Source organism: Pseudochaenichthys georgianus, chromosome 20 (assembly GCF_902827115.2).
Source record: "Pseudochaenichthys georgianus chromosome 20, fPseGeo1.2, whole genome shotgun sequence".
Taxonomy (NCBI): domain Eukaryota; kingdom Metazoa; phylum Chordata; class Actinopteri; order Perciformes; family Channichthyidae; genus Pseudochaenichthys; species Pseudochaenichthys georgianus.
This window is the reverse complement of record NC_047522.1, coordinates 5,118,478-5,144,011: the sequence shown is the minus strand read 5'-3', so window position 1 is coordinate 5,144,011 and position 25,534 is coordinate 5,118,478. Positions and strand designations below refer to the sequence as shown.

Sequence of the window (25,534 nt, the reverse complement as noted above, 5' to 3'; positions counted from 1 at the left end):
TTGAGACAAAGATCGTCTATATTTGAGGTGACCATTCACTGGTAAAATGAACGTCACGCATCTTAATCTAATGCTGGAGTCATTTATCATTTTCTGCAGGGCATTTTGTTTATGATTTTGTATGAAAACAAAAACACCAATATTTAATGTAAAATGTCAGTCATCTGCAATTAGAAAGTATTTAATGAATACGGAAGACAAACAGACTCCACATTGTATGTCTAATACATTAAAAATACCACTGCATACATTTATACATTTAAAGGAATGGTAAATAATTGAATGTATTGAATGTTGAAATCAGGCTAATTTTAGTTAGTTTAATTCATTCTGGGTATTTAAATGTAGTAGATTAATGTAAAATCACTGCTACACTTTTCAAAGATTCATGGGCCAATTTTAACGGTAATTTCTTAAATAAAACCCGTAAAAAATCCTTAAATGCAGGGTAAAAATACATAAAAACATTATCATGCCATTTGTTTATTTTTGATAAGGTATCTCGGTTAAATGTTGTTAATTCGTTATGGTATCCCAAAATATAGTCGGAGTGGAGCCTCTCCTTTTTATTGTTATGGTATCGTTTGTCTCATGCAAGTCACGTGGTATCCAGCAAGTTTCCGTGTTGACAGAGATGTGAACAGACCAGACTGCTCGGTGTCTCTTTACTTCTTTAAAGGATGGTGTGCAGTCATGGCTTTTTTAAAGAGGAAAGAACGAACTAAAGAAAGGTTTGTGCTGCTTCTCCTGCTGTTGGCATAGCATTATTTCAGAAAGTGTAGGTCATTCTGTAGGCTTAGTCCGGTGTTTCTCTCGGCTGTGGCTGAGTCTCATTTGCCAGGCTGGGCCACTCCGCTAATGAGCGCTTCACTGTCAGCTGTGTGATGCACTTTCTTTATTGAAGACCACATGAGCGGCCTCGCTTAGCAGCAGGAGTTCAGTCTGTGCTTTTGATAACACAATTAATAACAGTGTTTTCATACCAAACCGTTATATGTCCAATGTCTCCTTCAACTGAACACATACAACTTATTTTGACTCCATATGACCTTAAAGATGAATCCTCACGAAGCTAGTTGTGACCTGAAAGGAGCAACAATATATATATTCAACTGATATGAATATCTCCACAGAGATATATTATATCCACCAGTGCATAACATACATTATAGTGGCCATTGTGAACATATGGGAAAAGTCTTATTGATTGTTCAAATCCTTCATGACTTCTTAGACCCTATATATGTTTCACATTTACCACAAGAGCATCTCTTAAGAGCTTTAAACTCATTTTCAAAGTGGTTCTGATCTAGAGGGAGGCATTGGATTTCCAGACTCAATGCACTTTACTGTGGCTTTACTTTGTCAGGAAGAAGAATTAAGCGTCCACTGTTTCAGCTGAAGTGAATAACTGTTTGCATTAAACATTCACTCAAACAACTTTTCAGATTTCCAGAATGAGTTGTGGTTGTATTGTCCCCTATAGATTTTTGTATAGTGGTGGGTTAACACTCCAGCTGCCTTTTACAGTAGATTCCTGTTATTTGACATTGAAATATTGTTGTTTTCCTCTAGATTTTCCCTCCTGTTGTTGGATTTGGAGGAATATTATTTTGAACAGCACACTGCATACCACGTGACAACCTGTTCAGAGAAGGAGAGGTAATTCATAGTCTCTAATATGCTGTATCTTCTAGTAACATCAATCACCTAACAATATGTGACTATATGAATGTGGTTTCTCTGTCGGTTCGCCAGTTTCTTTTTATGTCAACCTTCCTGTAATATGTGATCATCTTCATCACCATGTTGTGATGCAAATCCTAATAGTGGTTGGAACAAGATAATACATCATATCCTGTTAGCTATGTTTGTAGAACTTTATTTATTTGTCAGTTTTTTGCCTGTACTAATATTAAGTCAAATCCTTTAAAGCTTGTGGCGGTTTTGTTAGGAGCAGCTGTTCAAACAACATCTTATCCTTTTATAATGTCTTGAGCAAACTGAAGAAAAGTCACCAGACACTCAGAAGAAGACTATGCAGACATATTAGTTTAATTGTCGTATAATACGTTTCCAATAATGTGAAGGAACTGTTTTTATGTGAAAAGCAGTGGTTTGTCTTTTATGACAAATTATTAAATGTTACTGTGATAATAATGCCAATTTGTACCAGTCAGCACGCTGTATTTTACACCATTGCCAACGCTGTAGTTACCCAGTGAATGCTCTATTGATGCAGCCTCATAACCTACTTTGACCTCATAGCAATTCCCGTTACGCTGCCTACGGTGGTGGAGAAATCGATAGGGACTTGGCTTGGCAACTGGAAGGTCACCAGTTCAAGTCCCGGCAAGACCAAGTGCTACCGAGGTGTCCCTGAGCAAGGCACCGTTCCCTACACTGCTCCCCGGGCGCTGTTCAAAATGGCTGCCCACTGCTCCTAACACTAGGATGGGTCAAATGCAGAGAAACAATTTCCCCACGGGGATTAATAAAGTATATCAAATCAAATCAAATCAAAATCAAATAAAATCGAATGTGTTGCAGCACATTTAATAATGTTTATTTTATCCAAGTACTTATATCCCCACCACTTTTCAACACAAAGTGCTTCTTCTGAAACATGTGTATTCATGGGTTATATTTGAAGGATTCTTTACTGCAGTGCTTAAAGTATAAATGTTGTCTTATCATTTAACTAAAGTGGCTAAAAGTGCTAACAAGCTAACATGTAGCTATTGTCCTTTCAGAAAAGTCAGAGGCTCGTTCAAGGTCTGCTCCAGATCTGTCATATTTGATCCAGAGGATGTTTCAGAGCCAATTTTAAAGGTTTGTTTCAACAGTTTTTCTGTAGCCCCGGACAACTCTCCCTCAATAATATAATAATACATTAACCGTGCTTTACCTGAACCTCATCAGGACAATAGAGAGGACGGCAGGATTGTAATTTCCAGTGTTCATTGAATGCAATTATTATGTAAAAGATTATTTCCAAGGCACACCTTCATATGATCATTATAGTTATACAAAAAATAAGAGAATAAATGAAAAACAGTTATGAAATATATATATATTTCCAGATCTCTCAGGTCTTCAGGGACTGGTCAGCTTTCTGTCCCCAGAGTCAGAACTAAACATGGAACATTTAGTTATTATGCTCCAAATATCTGGAACAAACTCCCAGAAACCTGCAGGTCCGCTGCAACTCTTGACTACTTTTAAATCCAGACTAAAGACTTTTCTTTTTGTCGCTGCTTTTAATTGAACTATTCACATCTTAAACTACACTGTAACTTTTATCCATGTATTTTTTCTTTTAATGTTTATTTTACTATCTTTTCATTTTAATGACTGATTTGAAATGCCATTTTCTTAATGTCTTTCATTTTTTGTAAAGCACTTTGAATGGCCTTGTGTTGAAAGGTGCTATATAAATAAACTTGCTTAAACTTGCCTATATGACAGTAAAACAAGAATACAGTTTAAAAGGGGAGTGATTTGTAAAATATCCAAAAAGTTAATCTGCTTACAGTTCTGTTTCAAATGGGTGTTGAGATATGTATCCATACATCTCTTAAATTTGCTCTCAAAGTGCACCAGATTGATGCTTTTAACTTCAATATTGTAAAAAAAAAAATCTTCCCGGGGGAGCATGCCGCCGGACCCCCCTGGAGGATGTTAGGTCCACTCCCACTTATAAAAATAGCACTTTACCCCTGCTTATACCTATATACCGTGAGCTGATTATCGAGCCTTCATTGTAACAGTCGCGGGTGTGCGGTGTGTGTGTGTTTGTGTGGGGAGTGTTTCAGTAGAAAATTCCACTGTAGCGCCCGGTACCCTAATGGGAAACCCTACATGTTTGAGCACCCTCTATGAAACGTCAAGCTACCCGCAGCACCCCCAAAAGAAAATCTCTGGCGCCGCCCCTGTGGGCTAAGCCCCGGATGTTTCCAGGTCCAGGAAACGCCCCTGTTCAACATACTGAAATTCATGCTCTATTCATATCACAGCCAGTTTTGCCCACACTTTATTCCATTTGCATGTTTTGCATGGAGGTTATATTCTTCATTGTGCGTCTGCTTTGCAAAAGAGGCAGTAAACAGGTTGTGATTAAAAGTGAATACATAATGACTTGTCTCTGATTCTGCAGATTCCTCTTCGCGACTGTAAGAAGATAGAGTTTGTGGAGAGAGAGAGCAACCCTTTCAATGAGTGAGTGTTCTTCTTCTGTAGCACTGTCAACACACTGATGTTGATTCAGTTGGTTGAACTGGTCCGGTAACTTTAAAAAGGGAATGCAAATGTTAAACTAGGAACAACACTTGGAAACCAACTCTAAAACCAACATTTACAAATAAATGAGCAACCTATATTTGATCATTTAGAACAAACTATGTACCTGAAGTCTGGATGACAAACCCAGAAAGTTAAGTTTGGTACACATTTGCTAGAAGTCATTCTATGTTGCCAAAATGTAAATTTCACTTTTTAAATTTGGGATTTAGTTTTGGTTGGAACTTTCCCTTTAAAAAAAGGAAAGTAAAGTAATGACTTATTGTGTATGTTGTGTTTTCCTCATAGTCCGAGACCATCTGTCATCTCTATTTCATGTGTACAGGTAGGTCATCGTTCAAATGTAACACAGCTGACCAAATGTGATAAATAAGGACAAAGATAAATGAATATTTGTCATGACAGCTTCACAAAGTATAAACATTTACACTTTCATTTCAGGCTATCTACATCAAGGAGAGCAATGTCATAGCACCTTACAGAAATGAAAGGGTGAGTCAGTGAATATATAACGTTGTTTAAATGCCAGGAGCAGTTTGCACAGACTGGACTTTCCTCTTTATGTGTCCGTTTGTTTGTAGTGTGAAAATGCATCCACGCAAATCTGCAAGTCTGTGCACATGTTATGGTATACTCTGTTTTTGCCGGTGGAGTAGTTTTCAGAATACTGTCAGTCACATATGAGTTTTCACAGCCTCAGATCAAATGTTGACCTCAGCCATCTGAAGACTATAGTGATGTGTCATCAAGTGCTGATCTCATGCTGATTCTCTCACTCAAACGGAAACATGGCAATAAGTTGACCAGATCAAACAGAAAAGGCTCAGAGATGAAATTGAAACACTTCTCTCATCACTTTGGCAGGGGGCAAAGAAAGTGACGTTCCAGTTGGAAGACTGGAGTAAAACAGAAGATGTGGTTCAGACATTTCTTCAGGTACGTAGCGTTTCCTCCATAATTGTGGCTCTAGGATTGGGAGGTACATTTACATCCAATAATATCTCCGAGTCATGGGAACCGGGCAGTGTGTTTGCCTTAATAAACAGAGCTGTACTATTGTTACTGCTGCTAATTTACACTCTGATGCATTTTGCAGCTCCACAGGGCGTCCTGTCTCGAGAAGCTTGGAGACCAGACTGCGATGGTGAGTCAATCAATACGGAAAGTTCAAGCACACACACAGTGGGCCTCTCAAGTCTACACATATTTGTAATGGTAACTTTCATACAGTCTTTCATGATCAAACACACAGTTCTTGTGTATTTCTAGATTGCCGCCATTTTACAATCACGCCTGGCGAGGTCTTCTTTTGACAAAAACTGGTATGTTCGCTTTGATTCACATATCGCTGTCTGTTACATCACACTTTGCAATGAGATATAATGATTAAGAAGTGTCTGTTGGAGTATGCGGCTGGGTGATGAACTGTTGGGACTGATGTGAAGCTTTCAGAGCATGGCAGAGAAGCCTCACATGGAGTGTGCCGTGCAGATGGTCCTGCCTCTGGTGTCCAACCCCGGCCACGTCTGCATAACGGATGGAAGCCTCTACTTCCAGCCTCTCAATGGATATCCGGTGAGACGCCACATCTGAGTGGACATGCTGAGAGCTTTTATTGAGCTGAGGTCATAACATCATGTTTATATGACGTGTCATTCCAGGAGCAGGTCATTCAGATCAGACTCAACAGAGTGAGGAGGATTTACAAGAGACGGCATACACTCAGACCTCTGGTGCGTACAACTGGGAGGAGTTGGTAAATGAATAATATGGATGAAATCATTTGAATCCTCATGTGTGTGTGCATCTCTTCTCACCCAGGGTCTGGAGGTATTCTGTAGTGAGGATGACTTCTGCTCCGACATCTACCTGAAGTTTTACAAGACGGCTGACAGAGATGAGATCTACTACTACATCGCTACTTTCCTGGGTGAGAGAACTCAACCCAGGACTGAATCAGTGGCAAAGTACCTCTAGTTCCTACACGGTCTTGTGTAAAACAAGAAGGTGGAAATGTGACTGTCTGTGTTCCTATCATCAAACATCTTTCATTTCAGCTATACTGGCCTAAAAAAGGCTCTCTAAAAACTCTCTTTTATGATGCAAATGCAATGATGACAAATATTGGCGTTTATTGGTAAAAGCCCAAAACACATGCATTCTAACATTGCTGTTCTCCTCCTCCTCCTCCTCCTCCTCCTCCTCCTCCTCCTCCTCCTCCTCCTCCTCCTCCTCCTCCTCCTCCTCCTCCTGCTCCTGCTCCTCGCTCAGAGAACCATGTGACGGAGCACACGGCAGAGAGCTACATGCTGCAGTGGCAGCGCGGCCACCTGAGCAACTACCAGTATCTGCTCCACCTCAACAACCTGGCTGACCGCAGCTGCAACGACCTCTCTCAGTACCCCGTCTTCCCCTGGGTCCTCGCAGACTACTCCAGCCCCCAGTTAGGTGGGTCAACTGATTCATGAATAACAACACATATTACTGTAGTGATCATGCTCAGTAAGCAACCAGCTTCAAGGATTACTGTATTTATCATCAAGTTGTCATAACGGATTGATATTAAGCTATAATCATCCATATTAATACATACATCCGTGGCTTATCAGGGATGCAAACTTGTCACCTTTCGGCGAAATTCGCCGTTTTGAATCCAAAAGATGTCGTTTGTGAGATTCATGTAGATCTGCAATAAAAATATGTTTGGGGTATGGGGGGGGGTCTGGGACCCGGAGTAATCGGCGGCTGCGAGCTGTTATGTGCCATCATGACACGCATGGTGTTCTTTTTTTATATATTTTATATATCGAGCTGTGTGCTCGAGTCTTCCTGCCTGTCGGCTCTGCTCATGGATGTATAATAAGGCTCCGCTGCTCTGCTGCTCCGCGATGATGGTCAAGCTTTAGCAGCTACATTACCTACGGGTGCGTTCGTTAATATTAACTGTGCGGTACGGAGTCACTGTGGCACAGACTGACCGCTGGTGAAAAGTACTGCATTCAAAATGTCCCTCAAGTCAAAGTAGAAAAGTATTATTATCATTAAAATATAGTTAAAGTAGCGACAGTAAAAGTAGTCATTGTGCAGATTGGTCCATTTCAGAATAATATATATGATATGTATTATAATGATTGATCATGAAAGTGTTCTCAAAGCTGGTAAATGTGCAGCTAGTTTGAATGACTTTGTATACTGCAGGGTAGCTTGTGGATTTACTCCAGGTGGAACTAAAGTCTGATTTAACACTTGGTTAGATTTCATTTCACATCATTCATCCACATCTGTAAAGTAACTAAAGGGATTAAATACATGTAGTGGAGTCAAAGTACACCATGTACCTCTGAACTGTAGAGGAGAAGAAGAACAAAGTAGCAAAACATTGAAATACTTAAATAAAGTACAAGTATCTCAAAATTGTACCCAAGTATAGTACTTGAGTTTATGAACTTAGTTTCTTTACACCAGTGGCTATACAGATAAGCCAGACTAAGCCTTGAACAGAGGCATGGAAATACATTTCCAAAATGCTCAACAGTGCTGCAAAAATTATAAACTGACTGCTACACAATTAAAATAAATGCTTTTATATATTTCTATTAGATGTGACTCTTTAGCCTTTCTGTTATTATTAACTGCTGCTTTAGTTGTTCCGACTGCTGTGCTAACATCCTGTCATTCCTCATTTTAAAGCCGATATTCCGTGGGGTCGGGGGGCTCGGATCCTTGTCACCTTTTTCATACCTGATGAGGTTGCATCCCTGCTTATACTCTCTCTCTATTTCCCAGATCTGACCAACGAGGCCACATTCAGGGACCTGAGCAAACCTGTGGGAGCTCTGAACAAAGAGCGACTAGACCGACTGCTGGTGGGTCTCTGCTGTTTCTTTGACTTCTATGGAATGTATTCAACGTACTATAGATGGGGAAACATCGTACATTTAGTGAAGGTGCTACAAATGTGGCTGTAACTGTTTGTGACACATTTGTGAGTTGTACTGTTTTTTCAATGAGGCTCATTTGCATAAAAAGGATCCGGTTATACCCCAATTAATGCCTCATTTAAAATATGGATATCGCAAAGGAAAACTGAGATTGCTTGGTAGCAGATGTCGGGGTGTATTTGGCATCAGTAACAGAGTTGTCTCGTCCACAGTCTCGATACAGAGGCATGCCTGAGCCCCGCTTCATGTTCGGCAGTCACTACTCGTCTCCAGGCTACGTCCTTTTCTACCTGGTCCGAGTCGGTACGTCACACCTCCATCTTTAGAGCTACAGTGTATATGAAACTCTATATTCACAGCTTCCATTCAGTGTGTGTATGCACCACTGCTCAACAACGCTTGTCTGTTCTGTAATATACCGTCTCTGTTTGTTATAGACTGAGGTGCAAAGCCTGTCAGTTCATTGACCAACATGTAAACCTCAAATACTTCTTTATGCTTCAAAAACGATATGTTTCAAACCTAATACTATTAGATATTCTGATTCATCCAGCAGCCCCTTTTTTTATCTCGCATTGTTTTGGGCTGTAGAAAAATCCCTGTAGACCAAGACAAACGAAACGACAATAAATAATACGTTACATTGCCTTTTCTTGGGTTATTTTCATCTCTATTGAGCCTCTTTCACGACAGCTGTTAACTATGTATTTCTGCAGGTATCTAAAAAACAATTACACAAAAAGAGCTTTGGTAATTTCTAATGAACATCTTTTTTAAGACGTGGAAACGGTTGACTTGAAATGCCATCGGTGTTTCTGTGTTCTGCCCCTCAGCTCCGGAGCACATGCTGTGTCTCCAGAACGGCCGCTACGACCACCCAGATCGCATGTTCAATAGGTATCTACTCCACTCTGAAAACCATGACATGTCGGATATCATCTAAACATCAAGCCTGTGTATTTTTCCCCTCATTTATTGGTTTTGGAATAATGACAATCTGGAACAATGTTACACTAAAATATAGAGAAAGATATTTCCTGAAACTGTACAAACACATTGTAGTACGAGTATACTATTTATGTTTAGTCTGTAAATAATAACACTGCATACATTTTTCATTTGAGTGTGATTTTGTATTAACTGACCCTCATGGATTTCTTACAGCATAGGTGATACGTGGAAAAACTGCTTAGACGGGGCAACAGACTTCAAAGAGGTGAAACATGACTTGTGTGAATGTCACTACTGCCATATGAACACATATCTTTCTAGAAGTTAAGAGTTTATGGGTTGTTGTGTTCACCAAGACACCATAGTGGTTTCTGTCTAAGAATTAGTTGGATGTTTTTGGATGAATGTTCTTCCTGTTTGCAGTTGATTCCAGAGTTTTATGGGAATGACTGCAGCTTCCTGGAAAACAAACGTAATCTTGGTTTGGGGAGGAGACAGAACGGGAGCCTGGTCGGGGATGTTGTTGTCCCGCCCTGGGCCTCAGGTAACTTCCTCACATCTGTTCATGGGCCCTTTCTCATTTCTCTAATTCCCCTCCTCGACTCCTATCCTCGTGTCTTAGTCCCGCCCACAGCAGATGCGAGCGGAGGAGGGGAACCGAGGAGAGAGGAGTGGAAGCAGCAGGCGTTTAGAGAAATGAGAACTCCTCTCCTCTGAGCGGTCATCTTAAAGAGATGTCCATTAATGATGACAGGAGGCACAGCAGCAGCTGTCTGATGGACAGATGTGTTCATGACAACTTATATTATATTATTATATCATTCACAGTGCGGTATAATGAGACAATAACAGGCTACAGATGCGGACACACACACACACACACACACACACACACACACACACACACACACACACACACACACACACACACACACACACACACACACACACACACACACACACACACACACACACACACACACACACACACACACACACTATATATTTATATATTTATATAAATATATACAATTTCAGAATCAAACAAGTATGAGAGCACTCTCAAAATAATGTAACACAATCAGAGACTGGATATATACCTCTGGTCGCTACAATGAGGAAATTAAATTACGGGCCAAACTTTGTATTTACAAGTATTGAAAGTAAGCATAGCACACCAAACCAACTGAGACCTGTCTGTCCGCATCTATGCACGCACACACACACATCTTTGGGCCTACAGGCCTACAACACACACCTACACACTGTACAACACACACCTACACACTGTACAACACGCACCTACACACTGTACAACACACACCTACACACTGTACAACACGCACCTACACACTGTACAACACGCACCTACACACTGTACAACACACACCTGCACACTGTACAACACACACCTGCACACTGTACAACACACACCTACACACTGTACAACACACACCTACACGGTTCCTAAAGCATATTATATATATCAGGCTACAGCTGTTGTGTATTTTATTATGTGAAGCACTAAATGTTTTTAGAAAAATATGGACTCTTTGTTTGTAGATATCTACTAAACTAAAGCAAATAGAGTAATGTTGGCCTGTTATACTGAGAGATATATATTTTACACACTGCTCTGCTCTCTGCACGGACCTCACAGCTGTTCTCACTGTAAACGGAAAGCAGATAATAAAATGATATCCAGGGGACGCATGCAGAGCTGTCATTGGCTGAGATAAGTCCGGCCGTGCGTCACGACTCTTTTAAACATCACTGTTGCCGGAAATACATCCGCGGAGGATCCGTGTATACTCGATTATAGCTCCTCCAGAGAGCCTCCTCGATTCTCGATCCTCGAAGTGCATTTAGAGAAATTAGATGTCATTCAAAATGGCGTGCTGAAATCAATTTCCGGGTCACTACCGGAGGACCGAGGAGTCGAGGAGGGGAAATTAGTGAAATGAGAAAGGGCCATGGTGTGCATGTAATCTCTGTTACACCCGCTGACAACATTATGGTATACTCTTGTCTCTGTTGTTTTACCAAATGTTAAAACCCCCACTCTCACCGTGTCCCGTTTGCCTCCAGATACCAGTGATTTCCTCCAGAAGCACAACACAGCGCTGGAGAGTCAGTACGTGTCGGAGCACCTTCACGAGTGGATCGACCTGGTGTTCGGCTTCAAGCAGAGAGGCAGTGAAGCTCTCGCAGCCCATAATGGTGAAGAGACCTGCAGCTGTTTCTTTCAAATCAAACCAACCAGACGTGGAAAAAGCTCACATTCATCCCTTTGTTTTTCAGTGTTTCACCCTCTGACCTATGAAGGAGGTGTGGACTGTGACAGGTACATGGAAAACCACTCGCGCATGATTATTATTAAAGATATTTGTCATTATTTCTTTGATCTAACTCTCCATTTCTCTGAAGCATCGAGGACCCTGACCAGAGGATCGCCATGCTGACACAGATCCTGGAGTTCGGCCAGACGCCCAAGCAGCTGTTCACCACCCCTCACCCTCAGAGGATCACCCCCCGGTTTCACAACATGACCCGAAGCCCCAGCAGCAACTCACCTGTCAGCGACCTGTCTCCAGGTGCGATAGATGATCACACACAAACTTAAAGACTGTGAACTATGTCATTAAAGCACTTAAATTATAGACAATGTGTTTAATAATAACATGTAGTGTGTCCACACAGAGGGTGATTCATTTTCAACTGACCTAGATCATTTCCTTGTCAGAAATAATGAAATAATCTGCTGCTGATTTAATTTATTTCCAGTGATTAGTTGCATAATGGTAAACTGGCATGAGCTGCATCCACCACCAGGCATTGATATGTCCACTTTGTCCCTGCGGCAGCCTCTCAGAGCGAGGACTCGTCCTTTGAAGACCTGACGGAGGAGAGCAGGAGGTTATCCTGGGCGAACATCGGAAATCTGAAACCCATCTCCAGCCACAAGATCCATAAAGAGTAAGTCAGGAGGCATCAAGGTTGAACTGCACATATAACTGAGAAAAGCTCTGGTTCAAACAAGAGGAAGTGCGTGGCGTGCAAAGCTAGTATCGGGTCGGCAGCTGCAGAAAATAATGACACAAATATTTGTGAAGACATTTGTCGAGGAGTGCGAGTCGAGGACAGATTTCTGCTTGAATACATCTTTGCTAAATGTACTAGTGTGACCGTTATGTTACCCCCCCCTGCACATTTCCTTCTGGATACGTATGCCCTTTCTCGTGTAATTGAGTCTTTCCGTGTCCTGTGCAGGGCTGTGAGCGGCATCGCTGTGACCCGGGACGGAGCAGCTATATTCTCCACATCCCAAGGTCAGGAGAATATATCGATCACAGAGTTGCAAAAAGGACCAAAATACTGTTCTTCAGTTTAGTTTAACCTGTTAAATTCCGATCCATAATGGTTTAAGATTTAACTCGGTAACAAATAACTAGTTTGTGTAATTTTAAACGGGTAACATCATCCCTGAGTTTCATAATGGAGTCGTTTGAGTGGCATTGTGGGAAGTGGTTTCATATCTGCTCAATGTATGGCCTCTTCTCCCTCTAGTGGCCCGTTGGGGTTCCTCCATTATGGTGCAAAATGATGTCATCACAGTGAGAAGTACCTCACAGGGGATAAGACAACACTTAACGGTTGAATGAGTTAATCCAAGTAGTTTGTACAAGTAGAAAGGGAGAACAAATGGCAGATTGGTTCAAAAATAACAATGAGTTTTGTTCTCATTGGTGGGGAAACAAACGGTTGTGCTCTGCAATACTCAGCTGTGTGACTCTTTGTTCCAGACTCAACCCTTAAAATGTTTTCCAAAGAGTTGAAGGACTTCCAAAGAAGCATGTCCTTCTCTAACATGGTACAGTATGCAGCTGTATTTACTCTTCACCATCTCTCTAATCATTTTGAACTCTGAACAATAAACGATGTGGCTTTCTTTCAGGCATTATCGTCATGTCTCATGCTGGCTGATGGTAAAACTGTGGTGTGTTCTTCCTGGGACAACAATGTGTATGTATAATATCCAAGGACAAATGATATCAACAGGATCTGCATGGCCACACACTGATCCATATGTCTCTCTTCCCTTAGTTATTTCTACTCCATCCCATACGGCAGGCGGCAGGACACTCTGATGGGCCATGACGACGCTGTCAGTGAGATGTGTTGGTTTGATGAGCGGCTGTACACGGCGTCCTGGGACTCCACCGTCAAGGTACAACAAGTGCTTTATTGAGGTGATGCTGTTTATAAAGCAATGGATTCATCAGGCAACAGAAATCTCAGAAAGATTGAGAGTCGGGGAAGAATGGCAGTAATACAACATGACAGCAATGTGCATGAATTCCTTTTGTGTTGTGTTTGTGTCTAAGAGAGAGGTGACCATTTCCGTTTGTTTCACAGGTCTGGCAGTGCCCTTCTGATAGCTCGTCCAATCACAAGAGATCCCCGTTTGAGTTACTGGCCGAGTTGGAACATGAGGCTGGGGTGAGTGTGGACGCTTACACTGCATTTTGAAGCACAAGTTTATTATTTATTATCGATGTCGTTCATAAAGAGGAACTGAAACGTGTTGGGATCAAAGTCCAAACACTGAAAGGCAGCAGAGCACTCAAAACATGCACGTGTGTCTCCCTGCAGGTGAACACCATTGGTCTGAATCCAGCGGGCACCCTGCTGGTGTCGGGCTGTAAAGACGGGGCGGTCAGCCTCTGGGACACCAGCAGCTACACCGCCCTGCAGCAGGTCCACTGCCACACGGGGACCATCCACCACACGGCCTTCAGTCCAGGTGGGTGTTACACCAGCTCGCTGATTTTCACCAGAGATAAGATATTTTTTCCACACGCTATATTATGGCTTTTCTGTCATTTGTAACTAAACTATGCCTGGTTTCTACACACTATACCGTGCCTTATTTCCACATACAATAAAACGTAATAGTATAGTATGTCAAAAATGTGCAACAAACGACATAGTATTTGATGAAAATATGGAAAAAAGGCATAGTATCGTTTTTGTCATTCTTATCGACATACTAAACGGTTTGTTTTCTGCATTTTTTTCCACATAGGAAATGTCGCCATACAATAAAACTGAATACTGTAGTATAGCATGTCAGAAATTGGAGAAATAACGTCATGTCGAAAATGTGAAGAATAAAAAACGGCATAGTATAGTGTGTTGAAAATAGGACAAAGATCTATACATCCCAAATCAACACTCATGAGTCACCTACAAACCATGTCTAAAGTGATGACTTGGATCTCTGTGTCCTCAGACAGCAGACACGTCCTGAGTGTCGGCGCTGACTCCTGTATGAAGGTCACTGACGTCCAGACAGGAATGGTGATATCGTCTGTGAAAGCTGAGGAGGAGCAGAGGTAAGAGCAGGACAGGCAGATTTCAGCGCCTCGGAGTCGTACGCAACTGAGTATTTGTTTCATATATTTGTATTTAAATAAGTTTATGTTCTCTTCGTATGTATATTACGTTTAATTAGTCTCTACGTTGCCTAGCCTGGGTGTAAGCTCTTAACAACTGTAGCCCATTGAAATAAGAACATGATATATGCTGCAGCTCAAAAGGAGTTCTTGCTGTGGGTTCAGGTGCTTCTGCTGGGACGGGAACTCTGTGCTCTGTGGGGGGGGGTCAGGTGACCTCCTGCTGTGGGACCTGCTCAGCAACACAGTCACCAAGAGGATCCCCGCACACTCAGGTACAGCTACCTGGTTAAATGTCTATGTGCATGATTTGTACCAATAGCTCTAATGTAATGTGACGTAAAATAAGTAGGTATTTTCTGTGTACTTATGCATGTGATGTTCCTCCTGTAAAAGGTGCCGTCACGGCCATGTGGATGAGCAAGCTGTGCTCCACGGTGATCACCGGCGGGGAGGACAGACAGATCGTCTTCTGGAAGCTCCAGAGTTAAAGGACGCTTTCTTCACAATCCATCTGCTGAGGAGATAAAAACCTTTCTGGACTAAACCGGCCAAGTGTCCTTCAGACGACATGACTATCTGACTTCAAACAGAGACTCGCTAAACTGTTGAGGAGCTGAACACGTCCAGTACCACAGAGCAGTTCTCTCTTAATGCTAAACCAAACAAAAGGTCATTCAGTCGCTTCTGCTTATCAAGAGAATGTCCAGTTGCAGTATTGTGCATGAGAGCAGGATATTTTTTTTTAAATGTATTATTTGGTCTGCATCCTCTTCCACTGTTTTTGTAGCTTTAAATTAGAAATCATGGACCTTAAATGTCAATTGATGCTTCATGCGGCGGCTCAGGTGTTATCATCATTCAATCAACGCTGTCTGCTAATACTTCTCTAATGTTACAGGTCTCTTTGTAATCCGGGAGTCCCTTAAGGTTTTGTGACCAGCTAAACTGTGTTGTCATATTCCTTTAACTTATTTGATGGAAGTATAAATTGTAGAAACACTTTCCCTGTTCAGCTATTTCTGCTAATACAAAGTCACTCCAGAAACCGAATGACTACAAAGGGAAAACAGGGAGGGAGCGTATCTGTAAAGAACACCGAGGAAACATTTGAGTTAACAGCTTGACCTTTTTATTTTATATTAAAAATAAAGCAACATGTACATCTTAAAACATGTTCAAGGAAACGTTAACTGATAACCATTTGTAAAAATAGCAAACCTATATTACAACATCTGTTTAGAGACTCGTGCGTTTACTGCTTTAGTACTGACGGCTCTCTTTCATTGAGAGCTTAAGATAGCACAGAGTGAGTAATAGATATACAAATGCTTTGGCCACTGATCAGACTCTATAAAGGTTAACAAGGTGAATCGTTTGAAGCTGTATTTACAGGTGCCTGTGTAAAGTGAACTACACAAAATGATGGTGACAGATTAGAAAGTGTAGAGATGGCAGCATCACTCGTCTTCCTGAAAGAGACAATGCTGAAAGTCTTCTACTAGTTGTTACATTGTCTTTAGGCACTTTGTTATGAACAATGCTACTTTGCCTTCGCCGCTGTCCCTTTGCGTAACATAGCGAAGAGTTTAATTATCTTGGGAGTCTGCGGTTTTCGTCCAAACATCGTTCCTCCTTAGGACCTTTGGCTTTGGTCAGGGCCCTTCACAAAACACACGTCCTTAATGGGCTGCATCTTACACTTTAATTTGCACAGGTATTGTAAGCTGGTGGGAAAAAAGTGTCATTGTGTTTATGGCTAACTGTAAAGACTCACCTGGCCAACACTTTCTGAGACTCTGGGTAATGGACGAGGATATCAAACGGGTCTTTCTTCTCCAGGACGAAGAGGTTAGCGAAGCCATGCGCCTTCACGTTAGCTGTGCGCCTGTTCCCTCCATCTTTGGCAGGCTGTAGTAAACTGAGGGCACAGAGGCAGTAATAAACCATGTGTCCAATATTACACTGCAATGCTACAGCCATGCATTATACCAGACAAGGATAAGAACATTGCACAATATGCTTACACATATTCTCCTTATGGACATGTGTCATTGTTAAAATGATAACAAAAGATAAATATGTGACTTGTTAATCCAGCCTTCAGGGTGACAAACACAATGCTGTTGTCCGGCCCCCCCACCACCTGCACCGCTCCCCCTTTGATGATGTACATCTCTTTACCGATGTCCCCCTGCAGGAGGGGATCAGACATTATGGATATTTGCTTCATTTTGATCACCATCGTTTATCCGTCACACACACAAATACTCACTTTCTTCACAACAAAGTCTCCGGGTAGATAGACTTGAGCCTCAACAACATGTCCACCAACATCTGATGGTCGCAGCCCTGGAAGAGACAATATGAGGGGACACTGAACAGTCCTGACCAAGGCCTTGCTGCTAACAGGACACGTGATTGCTGACCAGTGCGATCTTCTGGAAGGTGGCCATGTTGATGTCCACAGCGATGGCAGTTCTCATCACCATAGGCATCTTGTTCATCTGCAGAGGACATGTGTAAAGAGTAACTCATTACGAGTTAAATACATCTTTTGTCATTTTAATAATTGTCTGGTTTTCGGTTTTTAAGTCTACATTTCTCGTATTAAAGGCTCAAAAAAGTACCCAGCATGCCCTGAGCTGCCCAGGTGTAGTTGTACCAGGTCCGGACTCTGTTCTAGACCTCCTTGGGGATGGTGTAGGTGTTCATGTAGTCAACGCAGCCGTCCATTGATGCCCGGAAAGACGTCACGCCTGCTGTGGCTGCTCCCATCACGTCTCTCGTCTGAGAGAAGACGGAGGGAATAAAGACGTGAGATAAAGGACAAAAGCTAATGTTAAGAAGTGAAATGTGATATCATTATGAATAAAGATCCTCGTCATACATACCTGTCCAATCAAACTGGAGAACACAAAGACGCCAATGAAGAAGTTGGACATCTGAAAGGTAATCTCAAAGACGGTAACGGGCTCTGGAAGACCCCCGATGTTGATCAGACTGCGCACTGCGTAGTAGTAACAACGAATGTACCTGTGGAAGAACGGGTACATCTTCATTTCAATAGAACGATAATGCACTATAATTAGCTATATCTGGTACTATGTGTTCTCTTAAGAAGTACATACGCATTGCCCTTCCCATCATAAACCCATGTGGTGGACCCCAGACCCGGGTTTACTGAAGCAACGTAGTAAATGCAGGCGTTGAGATGGAGAACGAAGAGGTGCGAATCACTCTGTAACAAAGAACATAATGATTAGATGGAGCTGAACTGTGTAGAGAAAGATTATTTTACTCACAAATTGTCAAGATTAAGTATTGGGGACTTTAAAATAAATGAATAACGAGAAACAAGCATACGGTGCGTAATGGAATGAATACAAATTCTTTGTTATGTGGATATCTGTTGTGCAAACTATTTAGTCACACAGACCCATTGAGGAGATAAATCGTTCAGAAACTTTCAACAGTCTTATTTTTTGCTTAGAGATAACAACAGTTTTACTAATGGCAGGAGTTTGCACACAGAGAGTTGGATAAATAAAGTAACTATTGATTTACCTCCAGATATAGGCCTTGGCCATGACACTCTCAAGTCGATCGCTGAACTCAAAGAACGACTCGATCTACAACACACAAGGAAACAGACGACTGGTCACGACAAATATATAATATACAAGTTGTACTTAATTGATATGAGTAAAAATGTGTCTGCTGCCTACCCGGACAAAGCGGTTGATTGTACACTGAGGTTAATCCAAACTGCAGGCAGAGGAGGTCAAACGGGAGGATGCTGAGGATATCCAACTAAAAAGAGGAGGGAAAATATGAGGTTATGTTTACAACAGATAATGTGCCTCTGAGGTTACAGTGAGTGGTAGATTGTCATGATTTTCTCACATTCAAATGTACTTGCTTGGACATACAAAGTGATGGAAGAAGTATTAAGATCGTTCCTTTAAAATTCTACTCAAGTAAAATAAACTATCATCAGCTAAATGTACTTACTACTACTACTACTACTACTACTATTAAACATGATATAAGATCTTTGATACTGATGCATCAAATCTCTAATCATCCAACTAGCATTTTACTTTTGCAGCTGGTCTATTTGAGTCTCTACATAGTAAGTTAAGTCCAGAGGCCCTCCAGTCACAAGATTCTTCTGATGAGTCATAAGAGGATTAATTAGGTAAGAACCAAAGAAAAAGCTACCTGTCAGGTAAACGTAGTAGAGTCAAAAGTACGATATGACGCTACAACATTTAGTGGAGAAGAAGTATAAAGAGGAATACAATAAAAAATATTCCTCGTAATTGACTTGAGTAAATACTTTCTATCCCCAGACACACCACTACAGACTCACCTTAAATCGATATGATTTCCGATGATGTACTTTAGCCATGCTTCTGTCTTTCTGCAAGGGAACACACAGTATTTCAGTTCAGATGAGTTAAGACTACACATAAAACACTTCAATATAACTATCACAGATACAAATAGGTTCATAATGCCTCTGGACTCACAATAATGTCCCCGGCATTGACGAACTGCCATATGCCATATTAGGATGTCGATCACATTCACTATGTCACTCAGAACAGCATCCAGAAGCAGTTAATGGTGTCGTTGTGGTAAGGGAAGGCCATCCGGGCGGTGCAAAACCAAAAGTTATAGTTGATCGCCACGGCTACCACGGATAACCAGGCAATGTACCGCCGATCTTGAGAGAGACAGACACATGTTATGGTTCATTTAGTCCCATCCTCCTGTCCCCTGTGGGCCCCTCACCCACCTGTGAAAGGGTTGATGGTGTTTCCCAGGATGTCATCCGTCCGGGTCTCTATGGGGCTGAAGAGGGCGTCCATGAAGGAGAAGTGGATTTCTGGGAGGAACTTTGCCTTCTTCGCGGCCTCCTCCTCCAGCCGCTCCTCCTCCGCCTTCTGCTCGTTCTCCAGCCTTTTCTCCTCGTCCTTCTTTCTTCTCCTCGGCCTTTTTGGCTGCTTCTTCTGCCTTCTTTTTATCTGCTTCCTCCTTTTCTATTCCCTCCTCTTCCTTCAATCTGATGTAGTCCTCCTTCTTCAGAATAGGTGCTGAACAGGCAAAGTTAAGATAATCAACATTGAATAACTACATTACATCAGACATACGTAGAAAGTGGCCAATCAGGTGCTCGCTTCTTACCATGGCACCGTTTTTAACGTATGTGTATAAGGGTTGATCTGTTGATGTTATGTGCATACTTGTGGACATGAGTGGGTCTATTCTGTAGTGTGCTATACACAGTGCATCCGGAAAGTATTCACACCACTTCACCTTTTCCACATTTTGTTATGTTACAGCCATATTTCAAAATTGATTAAATTCATTTGTTTTCTCAACATTCTAGACACAATACCCCATAATGACGAAGTTACAAAAGTTTTAAAATAATTTTTTCAAATGAATAAAAAATAAAAAACTCAAATATCACATAAGTATTCACACCCTTTACTCAATACATTGTTGAAGCACCTTTGGCAGCATTACAGCCTCAAGTCTCCTTGAGTATGATGCTACAAGCTTGGCACACCTTTCTTTGGGCAGTTGCTCCCATTCTTCTTTGCAGATCGTCTCAAGCTCCATCAGGTTGGATGGGGAGCGTCGGTGCACAGCCATTTTCAGATCTCTCCAGAGATGTTCAATCCGGTTCAAGTCTGGACTCTGGCTGAGGCACTCAAGGACATTCACAGACTTGCCCCGAAGCCACTCCTTTGTTATCGTGGCTGTGTGCTTAGGGTCGTTGTCCTGTTGAAAGGTGAACCTTTGCCCCAGTCTGAGGTCCAGAGCGCTCTGGAGCAGGTTTTCATCAAGGATCTCTCTGTACACACACACACACACACACACACACACACACACACACACACACACACACACACACACACACACACACACACACACACACACACACACACACACACACACACACACACACACACACACACACACACACACACACACACACACACACACACACACACACACACACACACACACACACACACACACGCACACGCACACGCACACACACACACACACACACACACACACACACATTTGTATTGTATTATTGTATGAGAGGTTCCAGGTTGTATTGAGGCAAATATTTGTAATGTTGTGTTTAATATTCATGAGAATATTTGTCATATTAAAAACTTGGAAAAAAAAACCTTCTAAGGAACATTTAGAACAGATAAAAAATGTGCGATTAATTTTGAATTTTTAACACGTTTTCAAACAATTATTTAAAAACGTTTTCACTTCGTCATTATGGGGTATTATGTGTGGAATATTGAGAAACAAAATGAATTTAATCCATTTTGAAATAAGGCTGTAACATAACAAAATGTGAAAAAAGTTACCTTTCACTGTAAATAAAGTTGAATTGAAAGACAAAATAATGTGTTCTGCCTGCGTGGTTGTTTTTCATGTCCATACTTACTGACAGGAGGGGTGATTTCTGGAGAAGTGGCATAAGGGTCTATGGCTTTCTGTTTGAGCACCTCTCTGCGCTCTCTTAACCTCTTTATTGTATCTCTGAGCGTGTCATCGGTGTAGCGGAAGTAGATAACGGGGGGAGGAGGAGGAGGGGAGGCCTCTTCACTGGGAGGGGGCAAGAGCAGAAAGAAAGGTGAAATAAAGAATAGAAAAGGTGACATTTAATCAGAGAGGAGGGGGCAGAATGCTTCCCCTGAGCGTTGAGTCAGAAATGAAACTCATTTCCTAATCTGCTTTCCTACTTGTCCTGCTTTAGGAGCCGCAGTGTGATGATGTCCCCTCTGCTTAATGTGAGGAAACACCAGACAATGGACCATGCAACCTCTCAGGAAACACTTCCCATTTGCACATGTAGGTCTGGAGAGTAAACAAATAAATACATCTAGATTTTGATGACTGATTCTTGCAACAGTTATGATTTACATTTGTATGATAATGCATTGTAACATATATTCTTGTTAGCAGTCACAGCTCCTATTGTGTACTGAACGTGTTGAAGCTGATACACCTGGAAACCTAATCCTAAATCTAGGCAAGTGGAGTTCCTGAAATAGACTACTAATAGCTATGAATCATTTAGTAGCTATTAGCAACCCCCCACTTTCAATGTTCTTTTAGTCTTTATTATTTACCTACCTTTATATTGTTTTATTTATTTTATAGGTCTTGATCTTTTTCTTTCTGTTGGACCATATGTTCACTTTGTTTTATGGGGTTGTATATTTTATAGTGTTGCATCGACTCGGTTGTCTTGTGTCTTATCTGTCAGAGAGAAACCATTATTTATTTTATTTTATTTTTATTATCATACATTTGACCTCCTTGTGTTTATTAACCTGATCAGATGTTATATTTTGCTGCATGTACCTTTTAAATTCTTCTGAGGGGAATTTCCTGTTGTTTGCTTTGAACTTGTGATGTGTCATTTTGTAAAGCACTTGGAGCTGCACGTGGTGTATGAAAAGTGCTATATAAATAAAGCTTTATTATTATAATCACTGTTACAATCTCGTCTAGCCTCATCATATTTTTTTAAATAATACAAATGTCAGTTCCTAAAGCGTCTTTTAAAATGTCCAACTAAATAACTAAAATTATATTTTTCTTCTCTAAATGTGGGATTGTGACTAAATGATAAGTGATGTATTGTTCAGCCTAAAGTCACTTTTGAAAGCCTGAAATGTCAACATTGATTTGTCAATTCATCATCTGTTCATCATATGGTGCGCTCTTACCCCTCTGGAGCTGGAGCTGGAGCTGGAGCTACATTTCCCCCATCTAACTCTCCTTTGACTTCTTGGATATTTTAAATCTGTAAAAAAATAAAATCACTTGGAAATGTGTACGGATAGGTATTATTGGAGTATAAATTCAGATTCAAGTGTGAAATTCTGATAACAGAAAAGTGCAATTCATCATCAATTGCAAGTGCATGAGGAAGATGGCCAAAAGCAGCTGCTTTAAAGTTCATACTGCACTGCAGTCTGCAGGAGGATATTGTTATTATTTAAAAACAACTAAGTGAGACATGTTACTACTTTTCTAACATCTATTAATTAACTGACACCTTCAAAAAACACCTCAAACACCATCTGTTCTCTCAGGCCTTTGGCCTCAACTAATATGCAGTACCCAGCGCCATGTAGACTGATATCCATGTAGACTGATAGCCATATAGACTGATATCCATATAGACTGATAGCCATATAGACTGATATCCATATAGACTTCTATCTCTATGGCGCTGGCAGTACCCAGCAACCTGTTCCTGTTTTGTTTTCTTCAGCCTATGATTATTATTACTTTTTTTGTTTTGTTTTGTTACTTCCCATTGTAAAGCGTCCTTGGGTTTCGTGAAAGGCGCTATAGAAATTGAAATTATTATTATTATTATTATTATTAACTGCAATATTCACAATATTTACAGTGTGTATGTAACAGTAATCACCTAGACCAGTGGTCCCCAACCTGGGGGGCGCCAAAGATCACAGGGGGGGCGCCAGGCCTCAGATGATTTGAGGCCAAATATCATATTTAGACTGTTTTTTTTTTGTGACTTTCTTTTTCTTTTTACATATAATTGTAATGCAATACATGATTGTCACTAAAAGCCTTGTAGTTACATTACAATCAAATATAAAAAATAATTGATTAATTAATTTGAATAAAGATTCAAGTTAGTAGCTAATAAAGGCATAAAAAGACAGAACTGTATAATTCTTTCTTTAATAGAAATGTTTCTTCTGCCCGTAAATTGTCCAAACCGGGCTCGTCTGGATAAGCGCATTTTTAAAACAGTCATTGTCCATGCCGGTTTCAGTTGGATTATTTGTCACAGTTGCTCCGATCAGATCGGTCTCCTCCATTTTGTAGATTATTTACGACTTTTGAATCCACATAAACACATCGGCAAAATCCGGCTTACTTTGAGCATGGGTTTTAAACAGTTTAATCCCTTTGTGAATTGTTGCCACTTGCGCCGTCCTTTAATTTCTTCATACAGCGGGAATCCAAATGAATTAATCCTGAGTCCAATAACCATCAAAGTCACTCCAATAGTGCTCCTTAATTACGCTTTCATCCTCCTTCAACAACATACTTCACATTCATCCACGTTGTGACAGTAGTTGTAGAATTGTTGAGACTTTGAACCCCCCCGTGTGTGTGTGGGGGGGGGGGAACATTTCCAACAGGAGTCATTTGGGGGGGCTCTTGGGAAAAAAGGTTGGGAACCCCTGACCTACAGTAGGCTACCGGTCTGTACATGGTTGTGTTGTGCTCTAAATTAAAATCATAGCTCACCTGGTTTTGGCTCTTCTTCCCTTTTCTCCTCCCCTTTCTTCTCTTCTTCTTTCTTTTCTTCCTCTTTCTTCTCCTCGTCTTGTTTTGGCTCCTCTTTCTCATCCCTCTTTTCAGGCGGCTTTTCTTCCTGTAAAGAAACAATGCTAGTAACTGCAGAAAAAAGTGGGAAATTGTCTTGAGACAAATAGGACTCATTCCCTAATGATAAGGCGGTGCACACATAACGTTAATTATTCCTCAGCACTATCCCCTTCCTCAGATTCAGGATCACATATTGCCTTGCCAGCATCCTACTGAGAAAGCAACAGTAAATCCACCCATGCTGTTTATCAGTGCCAAGCTGCTTCAGAGGCTTTCACTGATCTGAGTAGCATTCTAGGAAATCGGATAAACAAGCAGTAACGTTTAATGTCCTAATTAAACAAAAATATGTCAGTTCTGAATTTATATTGAAGATTAGAAAAGGCCTTACCTTAGCTGCTGGAGCTGGGGATGATGGTGGGGTCGGAGCTTGTGCAGGGGGTGGCTCAGGAGCCCCGATCAGGCTCTTCAACCTGCTGAACATGGGGGGTCTCGGAGTGGGCTACAGCCACCAGCCACTGCTCCTGAAGGCGATTTCTATTTGATTTCCGATTCCTCTGAAAACTCTCAGGATGCTGTGCAGTCTTCGTCTTACATCCAAACAACAGACTGAGGCAATTCAATTTCTTACAGGCATTCATTCCCTCAGGTCACTCCCCTTTTTCCAGGAGTCAACGCAGAGTCAGCCATCACTGCCTCCTCACTGCCTCCTCACAGTGACTCTAAAAGCTGAGTGCTACCCCATTTAGCACGGTAACCCTTTCGTCAAACAGCGCCACGGTGTTGTTGCAGAGCCTCGAGTGCAGAGACCATCCAAAGGACTTGTCTTTGTGGGCGAAACTTCATTATCATAACTAAAACGAGTGCGTCTCCTGTGCACTCAAACGCCAGGTCAGAGGGGAGAGCCCGATCGGATACTTTTTGGTGAGAACAAACGGCTTACTAAATGTGCCATTACCTTTTTTTCTTTATAAATAAAAACAACTCAAACTGGACTCTGCATTTCACATAGAACTGAGTTAATTTTCCAATATATTTCATAATGGGATAATACATGGATTAATTGGTAGTAACTCACAAGTGTCTGGTGTACAATTAGACTGCTGAGGTTCTTTCAGACCGCTCTGGAAACAGAGTTCAGAAACTCAGAGAGCATTTAGTGAATTAACTCTCACCGTGTCTCTCTCTGGCTAACAGGGTTATCTTTAGCTCTCTGTTCGAACTCTAACTTATACTGTACACACACAGTTAACACACAGATAACACACAGATACACACAGATACACACACGCAAACAAACAGGACATTATTTGGTTATCAACTGAAATGAAGTCAGTATTTATTCATTTAAGCAGATATTGACAGATCCATTCAATTACATATTGTGTTGTGAACATTATTGAACCAATTGTTTTGATCATCTCCGTAAGGCTTTTACAACGACTGTGCATTGGCAAG

General features: G+C 41.3%; 1 protein-coding gene and 1 pseudogene across 2 annotated transcripts; one reads left to right on the top strand and one right to left on the bottom strand.

Annotated features, from left to right (window-relative positions):
- Window positions 1-612: 612 nt before the first annotated feature.
- Window positions 613-15,652, top strand: nsmaf (neutral sphingomyelinase (N-SMase) activation associated factor). Of its 2 annotated transcripts, XM_034108717.1 has the most exons (31): window positions 613-731; window positions 1,576-1,662; window positions 2,754-2,832; window positions 4,157-4,218; window positions 4,588-4,624; window positions 4,741-4,791; window positions 5,164-5,235; window positions 5,396-5,443; window positions 5,569-5,621; window positions 5,745-5,874; window positions 5,961-6,032; window positions 6,121-6,229; window positions 6,571-6,747; window positions 8,086-8,165; window positions 8,453-8,543; window positions 9,074-9,137; window positions 9,405-9,456; window positions 9,615-9,735; window positions 11,280-11,411; window positions 11,493-11,535; window positions 11,619-11,785; window positions 12,056-12,167; window positions 12,462-12,520; window positions 12,995-13,062; window positions 13,147-13,214; window positions 13,296-13,419; window positions 13,608-13,691; window positions 13,845-13,995; window positions 14,485-14,587; window positions 14,813-14,922; window positions 15,044-15,652. In XM_034108717.1, exons 1-31 carry the CDS (start codon window positions 694-696, stop codon window positions 15,136-15,138), a joined length of 2,739 nt encoding a protein of 912 aa, XP_033964608.1. In that variant the 5' UTR covers window positions 613-693; the 3' UTR covers window positions 15,139-15,652. The 2 variants fall into 2 exon arrangements, with proteins under 2 accessions (XP_033964608.1, XP_071062985.1); XM_071206884.1 differs by having other exon boundaries at window positions 11,280-11,535.
- A 102-nt stretch (window positions 15,653-15,754) lies between these two features.
- On the bottom strand, window positions 15,755-24,560 carry LOC117466030 (cyclic nucleotide-gated channel beta-1-like; annotated as a pseudogene).
- Window positions 24,561-25,534: the final 974 nt, after the last annotated feature.

Excerpts from the sequence above, each read along its gene's own strand:
- nsmaf (XM_071206884.1), top strand. The coding sequence starts at position 694 with ATGGCTTTTTTAAAGAGGAAAGAACGAACTAAAGAAAG. Across the intron at positions 5,236-5,395 it reads TGGTTCAGACATTTCTTCAG|CTCCACAGGGCGTCCTGTCT; the intron begins GTACGTAGCGTT and ends TGCATTTTGCAG. Across the intron at positions 12,168-12,461 it reads AGCCACAAGATCCATAAAGA|GGCTGTGAGCGGCATCGCTG; the intron begins GTAAGTCAGGAG and ends TGTCCTGTGCAG.